The following is a 17,309-nucleotide window of genomic DNA, read 5'->3' on the forward strand; positions in this document are numbered from 1 at the left end:
AGGTGGCCGCTTGTCCCTACATGAACTAAGCGCCAACTCTTCCTCAAACAGTTCATTACTTCAGTTACTTTCTAAAATGATTCATCTGCCAGCTCAGTGGTCAAATTGAACTTCAAACCTTTATATGCCTCAGCTTATTCTTCTGCCAAATCTGGTCTCCCATCAGGTGCAATCTCCATCGTTTGATCTGGGGCCTCCAGATCCTATGATCATCGCTTTTATCGTATGGGTGACTTTCTCGACCGTTAACCCGTGATGTGAATAGTTTTCTCTCTCATCCGCCAGACACGCATCATTCAATGTATGGAATCGTTGGGTCCTCTGACGAAACCACTTACTGCTCGAAATGCCTCCGATATTCCACTAGTTTTGGAACATGGGACCCACCTATTGTTTTAGTGCTTTTCCCACGGTTTCCTGGTTCCCTTGTGACCTGTGCTCAGGGACTTTCCTTCTTAAGGGGTTTTGTCCTACGATGCATGATTAACATGCATCAAAAACAACCTTTAATTCTGCGTTTGAGCCTCCCAACTACAATTTTTTCACCATGCACAGTCCCCATGGGCACAAGTCAACGTGCTTTGACCAAAGGTCCTTCTTGCTCCATGCTGGCTACAAATTACCATTATTCAGAGGTTATTTTCTGATAGATCATTGCTTACAAGATTTTGCAGTCTGTCATAATTTGAAACAGTCATAGAACTCTGATAATTTTCAAGGATCCAATTCAAATCATGTGTAAAGGAAGACAAAATGTATGGTGGCTTGAGATATTCCCACAGTGAACCCTGTGGTGGGCACTTTGTAGACAAAAAGAATAACTTGTAAGATCCTACATGCAAGTTATTACTGGCCTACTCTCTTTAAAGATGCAAAAATGTATGTTTCTAGTTGTGATGATCTCCAAAGAATGGGGAGGCTTATTCCTAGTGATGACATGCCTCTACAGACTCAGATATCAATAAAGCCTTTTGAAAAGTGGGAATTCGATTTTGTAGGGCCCATTTCTGCCATGTCCAAGAATAAGAGGTACATATTAGTCCGTACTGATTATGTGACGAAGTGGGTGGAGGATAAGGCTTTATATTCTTCCACTAAGAAGTATGCTTTATGTTTTCTTTTTGAAGACATTTCCACGTGGTTTAGGTTACCTAGAGAGATTGTCACCAATTAAGGGACACAATTCACTTCCAAACTAGTAAATGTAATCACTGAACAATACCAGATAAAGCACCAGAAATCTACTCCATACACCCTCAAGAAAATGGATAGGTAGAGTCCACTAATGAAGTCTTAGAGTCCATCCTCACTAAAACAGTTCAACTAAACCATGGGGATTAGGTTGATAGCTTTCTAGAAGTGTTATGAGCTTATCAGATAGCATGGAGTAATGTGATAGTATATACTCGCTATGAGTTAGTATATGGGAAGCAGGTGTTGCTCCCCATTAAATTTTAGGTAGAGGAAAATCGTACTGTTGCTCAACTGGGAATGGATATAAATGAAGCTCAAAAAGAAATAATACTTCAACTGAACAAACTTGACCAAATCAAATAAGATGCCTTCCAAAGAACTATGTTCGTACAATACTAGAGAGCTCAATGACACAATAAGTAATTCAAAAAAATGGTCTTCCAACGAGGGGATTGGGTGCTATTGTATGGTGGTAAATTTTTTCTTTTCAAAGGGGAATTACGAACCAGATGGCTAGGGACCTATGAAGTTAAAGAAGTTTTCGATAATGGCTTAATAAATATTAAAACAATTGATGATGACTAGAATTTGTTTGTGGTAAATGGCCATAGGCTGAAGTTCTACCACCACACACTCTCCCAATAGGATGTTTTCTAGAATGTAATGTAGGATCCAGAAATGGAGTTAGTTTAAAAGGGTATCCACTCCTACTGGTTCTTCAAATTAATTTCTTTTTATTATTATATTATATATATATTATATATATATATATATATATATATATATATATATATAGTGGGATGACTTTCGTTTTCTTCCACAACATACATAGAACAAAGAGGAAATCTATCAAGCATAGGTTTATTCCTTTATCTGGACTCGACATAATATTTACAGAAAAGGATGATCTAGAGTCTACTTTGGGTTTTCAGACTTTTTAAAAGTGAATACCCCTGAGAAAAAGCCAACTCAGGCTCGTTAAATTTATGAGAAAGATATAGATAGGGCTCTATTGGGTACAAAATTATTCTTTCTCGAGCTCAAAAGAATAAGTACGAGAAAGAAACCCCCTTGGAGTGTTTTTTTGTGCATTTCAAACTGCCAAAAATTAAAATTCCCCAAGCAATGATCATTCCAGGTGTGGTTAAAATCCATGGAATGATGGCACTAGATTGTTCTACAATAAGAAAAAGTGATATTTTAGTCATGATTCCTAACATTGGCCTACATGAAGTTCAAAGAAGATTTATATTCATTTTCTCAGTACAGTCATAATTTTGTACTGTTTCTATGATTTGGTGAGTAAGTTTAGAGGTTTTGTACTTAATTCAGTACTAATTATGGGTTGCATTAAGTAATGAAGAATCTTAATAAGTATGAATCTCGATTCCAGAGAAGATGGATGGTATTAATTCATCCCATAAGGATTGGAATCAATGGAGGTAATAAATTGAAAGTTTTTGGATCATTCATGATCAAGTATCAGTGTTTGTAATGAAGTCGATAAATTAAAAGGACACTCAGCTTGTGCTCAAAGTTGTTCCCATAATTATTATTTTTGAGCTCCTGAATATCATTATGTATCCAAATATAGGTATGAATGAATTTTCATTTACTTAGACTAATTCAGAGAATATGTATAATGGAAATTAATAGTAATCTACATCATTTCGTTGCAATGATTTCATGTCTTTTCCATATCCAACTAATAGTAACCATCCTATCCCATTACTCACCCCATTTATTTTTATTCGTGAGATATATGTGTCTGAGTACTTATTCATCATTACAAAGAACCAATCCATGCCATAATTCAGAAATACATAATCAACATTCGAATGTATTTTAAAAGCTTGTGTAAAGCACTAAAAAAAGGTTATTTGTCTCATTGCTATGTTTCAGTGGTAACCTACCCATGAATCCCTACATTTTTCTTCCTAAAATTCAACATTTCTTCACCCTCGGCATGGGGGCCAACTACCATGAACCCAGGTTCACCCAATTTTGCAACAATCCATATTATGTAGTGTGTAAGGGTAGTTTGAGGAGAAGGGATGAATGGGTTTTCTTCAAAAATTCCAGGGTTATAATGGTAGGGTAGTTATGGCCTTCACACAAAGATTCAATGGAAAGGTTATATAGCTCAAGAGTTTGAAAATCAGTGTTATTAAAAGGTCGATGAACAAAGCAACTAGATTACCATTAACTGGTGAAAAATATTTTATATGAGGGTCGCTCGAATGGGATGACTATACCTAGTTTTTGAAGCCTGCATACAAATCTATTAATTGGTGGAAGGGAGTCCTATGAACCTACATAGAGGAGCAACAGTGGCCACTCATCACTGCATTATAGATTTTTGTCACTTGTGAGGGGATGTATGTCATTTTTTTCCTTTACAATTTTAGGCTCCTCTTACACTTTTCAGATGTGTGTGAAGTGAATTTTCCATTTTTCATCCATATAAGTTTGTATAAGGTCACTTGAGGTGTTCAATCCACTACCAAAACTGATGAAACTAGTGTATGTCACCAAAGTCTTATCAAGATGCTAGTTGTAAATGATTTGAGTCGGCATAAGAAGTCTTGGGAAGAATTTGTGATTGGAAGCTTTCATGGTGAAGAAAACCAAATCAAGGGTTGATAGAGGCTTATTAACCCATGATCAAAGAAATTGGGGCAAGGAATCGAGTCTCCTCCTGATTCCAATTATGTCTGATTCTAAACAAGGGGAAAACCCCAAAATAAGCCTTGTATCAACAAAAGAGGAGGGTCGTTTGGAAAAATCCCTAAGGAAGCCCAGACTTGTAAACCCTATCTCATCTAAAAAGAAGCAAACCAAGTCTGAAAGGGAAAGAAATGTAAGATAAGTAAGGAGCAGAAGAATGAACCTAGAAATAATGATGCAATAACCAAAGAGCCTCAACCAAGAAAACTAAAAAGTCCTCAGGGGGAGTTTTTAAATCGATTAACTCACCAACAATAAAAAATATTCAGAGGGAGCTGGTGTAGCCCCAATGAAAAGGAATTGGAAACTCTTCAAATATGAGGAGGAAGTGACATCATTGCTCACTTCAATAGTACAGGAAACAAAATTATACAGGATTCCAACCTCGTCACAAGGGCGACGACACACCCAAAAAATGTCTATAGAACAAATTTCAACCACTGTACTTAGAAAAGTGAATGTGTCACTGTGTTGTCTTCTCTAGAACATGAAGAAAAAATCCCCTCTTGGGTAGTCGAATAAACAATGGATATTTTGCCTAAGGGGGATGAACCACTTGATAATTTCTAATATATTTTAAGTAGTTCACCACAGCAGGGCCAATCTAACATGGGACCATAAATAAGGAGGCGGGTATCTAAATCTAAGAAGAGCGAGACAAATGAAGAGTTAACTCATAGAGACAGTAGTTTGTGACAACAAACTATGCCTACCTAGAAATCCTCGGCTTGCAAAGAAGAATATCTACAACTACTGACAGCCAAACTATAGAGAAATAATGAAAAAAATAAGGAAAGGGATCATAACTACAAGACATTGTTTGATTATGTTCGGTCAGTCAATGAGAAGTATCGAAACTGGAATCTATCCCTAGTATCCAAGAACGATACATTATTCATGAGGAACAAGGGCTTTATTAGTTTGAAGCTCAAAAAACAAAATCCTGTCAAAATGATTAATGCCCATGAACGAGCCCTCAGATTTCAACGGCCATCAATGCAGAAAAACTATGGTTTGGAGGTCCTAGTCGGTGCAGTAGAATTTGAAGGAAGGGTTGACCTAATTTTGATGACTAGTTGAGTTTGAAAAGGATAGCTGCATGAGGACATGCATCCCCTTTAACATGGGGGGATGTTGGGCCCTACCGTTGTACCCTTTTCACACCCTTTCTACTATTTTTACTACCATTTGTCCTACTTCACTCCTTTTTGACACCATAAAAACACTCAACATTAGTTAAACTATGTTACTTTATAGTGGAGGTGAGAATTACTAATAAGTATTGTTTTAATATATATATTTTTTGTTTAGGTAGATGTTAAATAAGTTTATATTATTGAATTAATTGATTGATCTATAGATGGGCTCTTAAGTATAGGGAAGGCATTTGGGGACGAGGTTAGGTTATTGGAAGTCTAGCACCGAGTCCAACAAATATATCAAGAAACAATTTTTGGAGCAGTTATTCTATACACAGTTTCGTACATAATTAAATAATCTACTATAGGAAACTAGTCATTTGTCAAAATCCCAAAGGTAGTTATTTTATTTCATAAGCATAGTATTAGTTTCCTTGATCCAAAATTAGTGTCATGAATGGAATAGTTTAGTTATGATCTGATGAAGTGATCCTTGGGATTTATCCTAGATTAAATTAGCCCAAATCACATATGTATTTTCTTTCTTCGGTCATATTCTTGTAACTATTTGGAGGCCATGGTTCTTAAAAAATCCCTAGTGTTTGTATGAGAGGTGACACACATACACATAGCTATATGCATAGACTAAGTAGTGACAAATGAAATGTGCAATGATATCCCTTGACACTATTCTGAAACTCTCAGACTTATCTTTTATTAAAGGATTTTACTATAATTGTCTCGGATTTGATTTATATATGAGAATTTATGTTTACTTGATTTGTGAATTATTAAATTAAAGTAGACTTGCTTTAGGTTGTGGCAAGGACCCACCATAAACCTTAGTCAAGTCTTGTAACATTTTTTAATAGATAGGAGGTGTGCTTTGAATTCATTAGGAATAACTATACTTAACGAATTATTTTCTTTCTTTGATGGTTTCTAGATTTCCAATACTTAAAATCATATTTAAGTTTCCCTCAATTCTTTTGTAGATATGAGACAAGATACATAGTGTAATGTTTGCTGATTTTTTTCATGCTTTTGGATCATTACTATGAATATACCAAGCATCATTTAACTGTTTTGATTACTTTGTTGATCTCATGAATGATATAGAAGGAAGTTTCAATTTAGAATATATTTATGAGAAATAATTCTTATATTTTAAGCTTCAATCCTTTGTTGTGAATGAAAGTGTTTTAATCACATGCAAGTCTATATATTGTTGACAAGAAACTCCTCAAGCTTGTGCTCAGTTGAATGATCATAATTGATTAGGAACAATGTGCCATTATTTGGTGTAGATGGTGGGTTAATGCTTGGTGAATTTCATGTTATTTACAGTGTGTTAGTTACTCAATTTAATGTGTGATGATTATTTGAATCGTAGTGTAATGATATTTTTTATAGATAGCTTTTCATCTATTTTATTTCATAGTAATACTTAATTTAGATATTCTTTTTGGTAATAGTTAGATAAATCGAAATTGTGTACTATTTAATTTCTCAGGTTGATTTTGAGTTACGAAGCCATAAGTTATGTGTCTCGTTGCTTAGCATACTTTGAGTGGAATATTATATAAGAAATAGTCTCAGTTATTTTTTAAGGTATTGTTGAGTTTACTTCTGAATTATAAGACGTTCAAGATTAGTTTTGCATAACGATTTTTGAATGAAGTAGTTGTTCGTTTGATTTGAGAACATATCTTGTGATAGTTGCCAATATTATTTGTGGATGAGTTTTCAAGTGAGATCGATATAATTAAGAATGATTTGATTTATGAACATGAAACATATTTTATTATTAGTGATTTAGATTTCGTAATGAAATAGGTTTCTTTAGTTCATCAATTCATGGTTTCATTGTAAAAAACAGAGTGTCAGTATTTTGTGCTTAATCTCACACTAAATCTACAAACGATAAATTTATATATGAAACGGAATGCGTTGCAACTCAAAGTTTACGAATCTCAGTTGACAATTTAAATTTAGGGAATTCAACGACATATAAAATCAGTAACAGAAGGCAAGGCTCAATATCTATTGATTAAAGGGGGGAAGATGTGGATTAGGCCAAGATTCATCCAAAAAAGTGTTCATGTCGAGCAAGTAAGATAATGAAAGGATGAGGATATGGATGCATAAATACACCCAACAACAATTATTACTCATAGGTGAAAATACATGGAATGAGAAACAACACTAGAAAAGAAGCATAAAAGGCTGAAACAACACTTTTAGAAGCTAATAATAGTTAAAATGACACTTTTTGTGTAAAATGTGACACAAAATAGCACTTATGAAAAAAAAAAGCAATAAAAGTGAAAGCAAAAGTAGCAAAAAGTGAGACGTGAGAAACTTAACTAGAAAAGCAGGGCAATTGAGATCAAAAGCTCCTTCTACTCATGAGAGTAACTAGAGATCCAAGGATGAACGTGAGAATGATATCTAGGATGAATTCTTATATAGATGATCACTCGCAAAGTTAGGGTTATGGTTTTGGGTGTGCATGTGTAAAATCTAGAAGTTAAATCTAGATAACTAACACATGTATGGTAATCAATTTGGAACACATGCCATACTACCATAAAGAAGTGCGCATGGGTATTTTGGAATTGCACACTTCTTACTTTCAAGGAATACATATTTGATTATCACTAGGAACTGTGCAGTCTAATGGTTCAAGAGATTGCATAGTTGGATATCTCAATGGAGTGCATAGTTCACTGTGACAAAGAAGTGTGTAGTTTTCTACCATTTGTTGATGGAATAATTTCTTAACGCAAAGGGTTCTTCACTTGACTCTGACAAGCATTTGTGTAGTTGACTATAACATAGAATTGCGCAATCTCACAGATCAAGGTATGTAATCAATGTCATCAAGGCATTATGTAGTGTGTTTCCTCAAAAGTGTTTAGTATTTATTTCAAAGTTGTGTAGCTATTATCGACAAGGACTGGTTTTCATCATATAGTGCCAATAGTTGTTTGAAAAAATGTAGAGTTAAGGTCTCACAAGTTTATCATGAGAGAGTAAGTGGTGGTGACACTTACTACTTCAAGAAGAAAAATTGATAGAAGTTGAAATGAAAGTTCTTATAACCAAAGGGAGGCTTCAAAAATTGAATCATGGACAAAATTTTGGACGGGTTTATAGTAGCTACGACATGTTACTTCTATAGAAAATAAAAAATAACCAATTAAAGAATGGAAGTTTGACAATAAGTCATTGGATGCTTATGATGGCAATGGAAACAATGGAAATTATATCCAAGAGGTATATGGTGCTTGTGGGATGTCAAACTAAAAAGTTGTTAATATTTCACATTCATCTAAATCATTCTCCTATGGCTGGCCAAGAACATTTGACATCCTTTGGGCATCATACTTATTGATACATTATCTATTTGCAAGTTATGCCACACATGTTGGAGGTATGTATTCTACCCTTCTATCTATGCAATAAGTAGTTAGGGATGCCCATGGTGATTGGGATATTGTTGTTGACTATCTTGAAGTTCGCTTTTTGCTACATATCCCTTTTAATGCCAAGGTAGTGCTATGGTGGGAGTATCAAATCACAACAATGGGAATCACAAATGTGTGGATACTAAGGCCAACCCAATATAATGGATAATTCCCTCCCTTCAATTATAACTACTACAAAATTGATACCAAGCCCATCTAAATACAATGGCTAAATTGATCTATAAAGATTTCACAACAGGAAAAATGCAAAATTTAGACCAATGTACCATGATTTCATAGTGACCTCACAAGAGTAGTTTCAATTTCATTGGATGGCAAGTAAATCAACGTCAATCTATCAAATGCATCAATTTAGCTACTGGTGGAAGTTTTTTAGTAAGATAAATTCAAAACTAACCCACATGTTCTACCCTAGTTATAGAAATTCTATAAAAAAATTGTTTAGTATCATCACTCATGAAACAATCATAGATATAATCCTTAGTTACATTAGCATAGACACAAAATTATATATATATATATTATACAACTACATAAACTAGTCACATCTTAATACTAGATTATTACACCTTTTTAATTATAAATTTCACACTCTTAAAAGAAAAAATTTAAAATATCGTGATATATTTCAAATAATATAATTGCCGTCAGAGAATATAATTGTCGTCAGAGAATATGCAGACAACTCTACAATTTCGGTTGAGGAAAACGCTCAGATATTAATAGTTACCAAGATTTCCCACGTTGAGGTTCAGTCCATCATAGACTATCGCCATTGCAACCATATCCTGTGCATCACAGGCATCTGTGGCATCTTTTAGGTTCCCGTCCAAGGCCAATGAAACTCCCGCGGGTATTGACTTCTGATTCTTGGCCGATATGCCTACTAGACCTCTTATGGAGAGACCCACAGGCTCCGTTTCCAAAATAAAGGATGATAGACGGAGTATCAAATAAACCCAGAAATTAGGCGACATTTCCGTCAAGAAGCCGAGGACGGAGTATCAAATAAACCCAGAAATTAGGCGACATTTCCGTCAAGAAGCCGAGGATGGAGTTCAGTGGTATTCGTATTTGTCAATGACATCTCCATAGGCGCTTCGAATTCAATTATTGTCACGAAATTTCAGCACACCTAATATTCTTTTAAATATATTTTTAATTTTTAAAGGTGAAGCCTCATGTTTCCAAATTTTTTTGTTCAATTGGACCTAGATTGTTTTTTAAATAAAATTGATAAGTTTTTTTTCACCTCTAATTCTATTGCTTTCATAGTCATATATATACACACAGCGTTTCAATTTATTTCACAATATATATATATATATATATATATATATATATATATATATATATATGTTTCAATTTATTTCACCGTATGTCTTTTTCAGTAATTTAGGTGAGCCAAAATTTGTTACACGTGAATGATTGTATTTTCATGATAAAAATATTTTGAATAGCCTATACAATTTATATTTCAATAATTCATATTTATTATATTTTGATTATAAGTATTTATTTATTTATTTATATAGTTTTATTTACTACATAAGAAAGAGGGAAATCTATTTTTTTCTTAATTGATATAGGAAGTTTTTTTTTTATGTTAATTTGTTTTAATAAAAAAACATATTTAGGCTCAACTAGTTTAGGTTAGATTAGGCATGTGTTAGGCTAGTTTGGGTAATCTAGTTTAGGATAATGTTAGGCTAGGCTAGTTTAGGAGAAACTACTTAAGGTTAGGCTAGGCTAGGCTAGGTTAAGATAGACTAGGGTAGGCTAGGGTAGGCTCAGATTGGATAGGCTTAGGTAGGCCAGGCTAGGCTTAGGATAGGGTAGGGTAGGCTAGGTAGGGTAGGATAGGGTAGGGTAGGGTAGGGTAAGGTAGGCTAGGTAATCTAGGGTAAGGTAGGCTAGGTAATCTAGGTAGGGTTAGCTAGGGTAGGCTATGTAGGCTAGACTAGGCTAGGTAGCCTAGGGTAGGGTAGATCAGTCAGGCCATGTAAGCTAGCCTAGGGTAGGCTAGGGCAGGCTAGGTAGGCTTAGCTGGGAGAGGTAAACTTGGCTAGGCTAGGTGGGCTTGGATAGGCTAGGCTAGGGTATGGTAGGTTAGGTTAGGTTAGGTTACGTCAGGTTTGGTTATGCTGGGCTAGGATAGGGTAGTCTAGGCTAGGCTAGGTTAGGCTAGGCTCGGTTAGGTATGCTAGGCTAGGCTAGGGTAGGCTATGGCATGTTAGGGAGGGATAGGGTAGCGTAGGGTAGGGTAGGGTAGTTTAAGCTAGGGTAAGCTACAGTAGGCAAGGGTAGGGTAGGGTAGGCTAGGCTGGGCTAGATAAGCTAGGGTAGGCTAGGGTAGGTTAGGTAGGCGAGGGTAGGGTAGGCTAGTATAGGGTAGGGTAGGGTAAGGTAGGGTAGGCCAAGGTAGGGTAGGGTAGGGTAGGGTAGGCTATGGAAGGGTAGGGTAGGGTAGTGTAGGCTAGATAGGTTAAGCTTAGGTACGGTAGGATAGGCGAGGCTAGGCTAGGCTTAGGTAGGTTATGATACACTAAGCTAGGCTAGGATAGATTAGGCTAGGCTATGCTAAGCTATGTTAGGGTAGGAGAGGCTAGGGTAGGGTAGGATAGGGCAGGATAGGCTAGCGTAGGCTAGGGTAGGATAGGCTAGGGCAGGCTAGCATAGGCTAGGCTAAGCCAAGGTTGGCTAGGCTAGGCTATGTAAGGCTAGGCTAGGTTAGGTTAGGCTAAGGTGGGCTAGGCTAGGCTACACTAGGCTCGGATAAAGGTTTGACTTAGGTACGCTAGGCTAGGCTTAGGATAGGCTAGGCTAGGCTAGGTTATGCTAGGGTAGGTTAGGTAGGCTAGGATAGTTTGGGTTAGGCTAGGCCTGGTAGGGTAAGCGAGGCTAGGTGGGCTAGGTAGGCTAGGGAACGTTAGGGTAGGCTAGGCTTGGGTAGGCTAGGCTAGGGCATGTTGGGCTAGGGTAGGGTAAGGTAGGCTAGGTGGGTTAGGTAGGCTACGAGTGCTAGGGTAGGGTAGGGTAGGCCATGGTAGGTTAGGCTAGGTTAGGCTAGGCTGGGCTAGGCTATGGTAGGGTAGGGTAGGGTAGGTTAGGGTAGGTTAGGGTAGGATAGGTGAGGCTAAGCTAGGCTTAGGTAGGGTAAGATACCCTAGGCTAGGATAGGTTAGGCTAGGCTAGGGTACGATAAGCTAGGGTAGGGTGGGTAGGCTAGGGTAGGCTAGGCTAGGGTAGGCTAGGCTAGGATAGGATAGTGTAGGATAGGCTTGGGTAGGTTAGGCTAGGCTAGGCTAAGGTAGGTTAGGTGAGGGTAGGTTGGGAAAGGCTTGGGTTAGGTAGGATAGGATAAACTTAGGATAGGATAGGCTAGGCTAGGCTATGTTAGGCTAGGTTGTGTTAGGGTAGCCTAGGTAGGCCAGGATATGCTAGGTTATGCTAGGCTAGGTAGGTTAGGCTAGGCAAGGTAGGGTAGAGTAGGCTAGGCTAGCCTAGGCTAGGGTATGGTAGGGTAGGCTAGGGTAGGGTACGTAGCCTAGGATAGGCTAAGATAAGTAGCCTAGGGCAGGGTAGGGTAGGGTAGGGTGGACTAGCATAGGGTATGGTAGGGTACGATAGGCTAGCATAGGCTAGCCTAAAGTAGGCTAGTCTAGATTAGGCTAGACAATATTAGGCTAGATTAGGCTAGGCTAGGCTAGGGTAGATTATCTTAGGCTAGGCTAGCTCAGGGTAGATTAGGCTAGGCTAGATTAGCATAGATTAGGTTAGATTAGGCTATGATAGGCTAGGCTAAGTTAGGTTAGGATAAAATAGATCATGCTAGACTAGAATAGTTTAGATTAAGCTAGATTAGGCTAGACTAGGCTATGCTAGGCTAGGATAGATTAGGCTATGGTAGATTTGGCTAGATTAAGATAGGCTAGGCTAGATTAGGCTAGGCTAGATTAGGGTAGGTTAGATTAGGCTAGGATAGGCTAGGCTAGGCTAGGCTAAACTAGATTAGTCAAGATTAGGCTAGATTATGCAAGATTAGGCTAGATTAGGCTAGGCTAAGCTAGGTTAGGCCATGCTAGTCTCCGCTAGGCTAGACCAAGCTAAATTAGGTTAGGCTAGATTAGGCTAGGTTAGGCTAGGCTAGATTAGGCTAGGCTAGGTTAGACTAGATTAGGCTAGATTAGGCTAGGCTAGGTTGGACAATACTAGATTATGCTAGGCTAGGCTGGATTAGGCTAGATTAGGCTAGGCTATTCTAGGCTAGGCTAGATTAGTCTTGGGTAGATCAGGCTAAACTAGAATAGACTAGATTAGTCTAGATTAGGCTAGATTAGATTAAGCTAGATTAGATTAGGCTAGAGTAGATTAGATTAGATTAGTCTAGATTAGGCTAGACTAGACTATACTATCCTACACTAGACTATAATATACTATACTAGCCTAGCCTAGCCTAGACTAGACTAAACTAGACTAGACTAAACTAGCCTAGCCTTCTACTCTAAACTTGGTCTAATCTAATCTACTTTAGTGTAGCCTAGTCTAGAATAGCGTAGGGTAGAATAGGTTAAGCTAAGCTAGGGCAAGTTAAGGTGGGCTACAATGGGGTAAGCGATGCTAGGTTATGGTAGGCTAGGGTATGCAAGACTAGGGTAGGCTAGGCTAAGGTAGACTAAGCTAGGCTAGACTAGACTAGGGTATTCTAGATTAGGGTAGGCTAGACTAGGCTAGGCTACAATAGTGTAGGGTAGACTAGGACAGGCTAGGGTATGCTAGGGTAGGGTAAGGTATGCTAGGCTAGGTAGGCTAGGCTAGAAAAGACTACGGTAGGGCAGGGTAGGCTAGACGAGACTAGGCTAGGGTAGGTTAGGGTAGTCTAGAATACAGTAAGCTAGACTAGGCTAGGGTAGGCTAGGGTAGTCTAGGGTAGGATAGACTAGGTTAGGCTAAACTAGCCTAAGCTAGGCTAGGCTAGGTTAGAATAAGCTAGGCTAGACTAGGGTAGGCTAAATTTGGGTAGCATAGAATAGGGTAGGGTAAACAAGGGTAGGCTAGGCTAGGCTAGAATAGATTAGGATAGGCTAGGCTAGGCTAAGATTGTTTAGGCTAGGCTAGGCTAGGCTATGCTGGATTAGGCTAGGCTACATTGGGTTAGGCTAGGCTACATTAGGCTAGGTTAGGCTAGATTAGGCTAGAATAGCCTAGCCTAGACTAGCCTAAACTAGCCTAGCCCAAACTAGACTAGACTAGTTTAGAATAGACTAAAGCTAGGCTAGACTAGGCTAGACTAGGCTAGACTAGACTAAACTAAACTAGATTTAGTTTAGGCAATGTTAGGTTAGATTTGTTTAGGTTAAGCTAGTTATGGCTAGGCTAGGCCAAGGTATTTTATGCTAGGCAAGATACACTAGGCTAAACTAGTTTAGGCTAGGCTAAGCAATCTAGGTTATGCTAGGCAAGATAGCCTAGGCCAGGCTAGGCTAGGTCAAAGTAGGCTAGGCCAAGGTAGCTTAATTTAGGAAAGGCTCGGCCAGGATAGATTAGGCTATGCTGGGATAACATAGGCTAGGCTACGCTATGGTAGGCTATGCTATGGTAGGCTAGGCTAGGCAAGTCTTTAAAACAAGTCACTATGGCAATGATTTCCCGGTGACTTTCCATTCCCATCATTCATGCGTGCATGTTATACTCCAAAGCTCCGATGATGAACATGATCTTTCCGGGAAGCATCACACCATACTTCTTCATCCCCAATATTGCTTGTCGTTCCTGATGGAAAGCAGATGAAAAGGACTCCGACATCTGGTTTGGTTTAAGTGGATACCTGTGTGCATATTTTTTCAAGGAAAGCTTTTTGTTCAATGGTTATGGAAACAATTGAATGTCTATGTAGGTATCATTCATCCATGATCCATGGCTTATCCTACATGATTCACCATCTGCATGAAAAATCTAATTTATCTGTATCATATTTGATAATTATATTTTGAGAATTGAATTTTATGGCACACTTTTTACGCTTTGAATTTTTGAATTTTCCCGCTCAGACTATTTGAATTTTCCCACTCACATCGAACATGATGCATGGCTTGATTCCCATGCCGACCTTTCTCCAGTGTATCTAATGGGAGACAATGGGTGCCAACATCGCACATCACGTGGTGGCCCGGTGTGATGACATGGAAGAAGAAAGTCCCATGAAAGTGAGCAAGGTGATACTATTGCATCTCTTCTTCGGCGAGAAGGAATGTAGACGGTTGGAGCGCGAGTGCGCGGATGATGCATTTCTCAATCTGGATTTGAATTAGGCATATTGGTGATTGTTGCTTCCAGTGGGTAGTAACATAGATCATTCGTTGAGTAACCCTTAAAACCCCACAACGCCCAAGCTCAAAGAGATTTCATTGCCTCCATTGTCTGGGACCATCGGGGGCAGAGATATGCTCACAGATCCTGACCATGAGTATTGAGTGGTTGAAGTTATGGGGAAAGAGAGGTTGAAGTTATGGGGAAAGAGCATGTTGTTTATTTTGTTGGGAATCATTTGTACGTAAAATGTGAGTTTTCTATGGACAATGAACCTCACGAAAAAAATGTTAGTTTATGAGTATCACTTAATTCATCCATGTAATTTTAAAAATAATTTTCTCAATAATACTTTTTAAACTGAAATGCAAGTTAACAGTGCACTCAATCACCATCCATCCAAGATCCATTGGAAAATATGTCGTTACTAAAATCCATGCATCTTATTGTTTTTCATTATTTAATTATTGAAATAAATTAAAATAATTTATTTACATATTTTTAGTGTACCATTTTTGAAATAAATGTACCCTCATGTTTTTGTCTTATATCTTTATTGATGTTATCTCATTCTTAAAATGATTTGAATTACAACAAAACCATTGCAACCTCCTAATTGTTGTGCATCATTATTTGTTATATCATCACTAAAATCAATATATTTAATTATTTTTTGTTGTGTCATTAGATTTTTTTTTTATAGTACATGATTAATTTTGCATTTATTAGTTGTTTCTAATAATGGAGCATATCAATAGTGTTGAGCTCTATATCTTAATTTTTTCTACTACTACAAAGTGTGTCGATTTTGGAATTGGAATTCCATAATTTTAATTTAATTATTAATAATTATTACATGGACAATAGGAATTGCTGATACAAATTGTTAATATTGATTCATGCTTCCCCACCGAGCATGGTAGGAATTTCCCAATTATTTTGTACATACTAATATATTAATATATTATTATTATTATTATTATTATTATTATTATTATTATTATTATTGTAAGCTTGGTAGATCCTTCCATTTTCATTAAATATAAGCAAGTTACATCCACATAAGAATAGTTAGGTGGCCTCAAATTCCCAAAGGGAAACTAAGTCTATTGGCCACCTAACCGCTCGAGAAGCCATGTAATAGCAAATAATGGGAATTCATATGCAAGCTAAAAGTCACAATGCTAGAGCTTGTAGGCTCTATTTTATTTGGAAAGTTCATAAAAACTCTCCTGTTGGTCAGCCTATTTGTGCCTACAATGGTTTTATGCTTGAACTACTTTCCAAATTCTTGCATTATAAAATTCTCAGCACCTTGCTTGCTCAACCTAATCATTTACCAGATCCTCTTACTCTATTACAGGATATTGAATCCAAGCGTTTTGCTGCTGATTCATTTCCTGTAACTTTTGATGTTGAGTCTCTATATCCCAGCATTCCCACTCAGGAAGGCTTGCATGCCTTACGGGAAATGCTTGAGAAAAGCACTGCTGAACTATTTACTCCAGAAGATATCAACTTTATGGTCAGTGCAACAGAATTGGTGCTCAAATCGCACTTTCTTCAGTTTGATGGCTCTTTCTACCGGCAAATTCGAGTTACAGCTATGGGCAGCAACTTTTCTGTGGTTTATGCTTGCCTTTTTCTTTGCCACCTTGAGCAAGAAGTCTTTAGAAGATTTCCCGCTCCCAAGATCCATCTCTTTAGACGCTTCATCGATGATAGCTGCATGGTTTGGCATGGCTCCAAAGATAGATTGGTTTATTTTCTTGATTGCTATCAGTCCATCTATCTAGAGCACATCCAGATCACTTCTTGCATCTCATCCACTAGTGTCAACATTTTGGACATTGTGCTTTTCAAAGGTCCAGACTTTCATGCCTCTGGAAAGCTCTCTACTCGATGCTTTAAGAAGCCATTGAATGCCTATCAACATGTCCCTTTCTCCTCATCGCATCTTCGGCACCAGAAAGTGGCATTTGTGGTCAATGAGCTGCAAAGATATCTTCGAGAGAGAGCAGTTAGATGGGGTTTCTAGAACTCGGGTGAGCATTCTACACCAGGCTTTGGTCGAGAGGTTACCCACCGATTTTCTCTAGGCTTGTTTTGCCAAAGTTCATTGGGATCAAAGGGATGCTCTTATGCAGCAGGTCTATGCGCGAGGTCCTCTTCACTCTTTAAGCCTCAAAAGGGCCCCCATGGTGTTGAAGCTGGACTTCTGTGAAGCCACCAGAGATTTAAAACTTGGGGGTTCCCTAAACCCTAAAGTTTATGGAGAATTCCAGCGCTACGCTTTGCTACAGCATATTCCAAAACCTTTGATTCGTTTGAGAAATCTACGAAAGATCGGGTCATTCTACATGAGTAGCATAGATCCTTGGCAATGATTCCTTCAGGAGAAGTGCTTACTTTTTCAGAAATTTTAAAATATTTTTTAATATTTATTTTA

General features: G+C 37.7%; 1 protein-coding gene across 1 annotated transcript; it reads left to right on the forward strand.

Annotated features, from left to right (window-relative positions):
- Nucleotides 1-16,010: 16,010 nt before the first annotated feature.
- LOC149143591 (uncharacterized) lies at nucleotides 16,011-16,898 on the forward strand. Its single transcript, XM_089451887.1, has one exon. The coding sequence runs from the start codon at nucleotides 16,011-16,013 to the stop codon at nucleotides 16,896-16,898; it is 888 nt and encodes a 295-aa protein (XP_089308013.1).
- Nucleotides 16,899-17,309: the final 411 nt, after the last annotated feature.

The sequence above is a fragment of the Pinus tabuliformis genome, chromosome X, assembly GCF_031772625.1.
Source record: "Pinus tabuliformis cultivar Carrire ecotype Pingquan chromosome X, CPIR1, whole genome shotgun sequence".
Classification (NCBI taxonomy): domain Eukaryota; kingdom Viridiplantae; phylum Streptophyta; class Pinopsida; order Pinales; family Pinaceae; genus Pinus; species Pinus tabuliformis.

What these genes read in the sequence shown, in the direction of transcription:
- LOC149143591 (XM_089451887.1), top strand. Translation starts at nt 16,011, where the DNA reads ATGGGAATTCATATGCAAGCTAAAAGTCACAATGCTAGAGCTTGTAGG.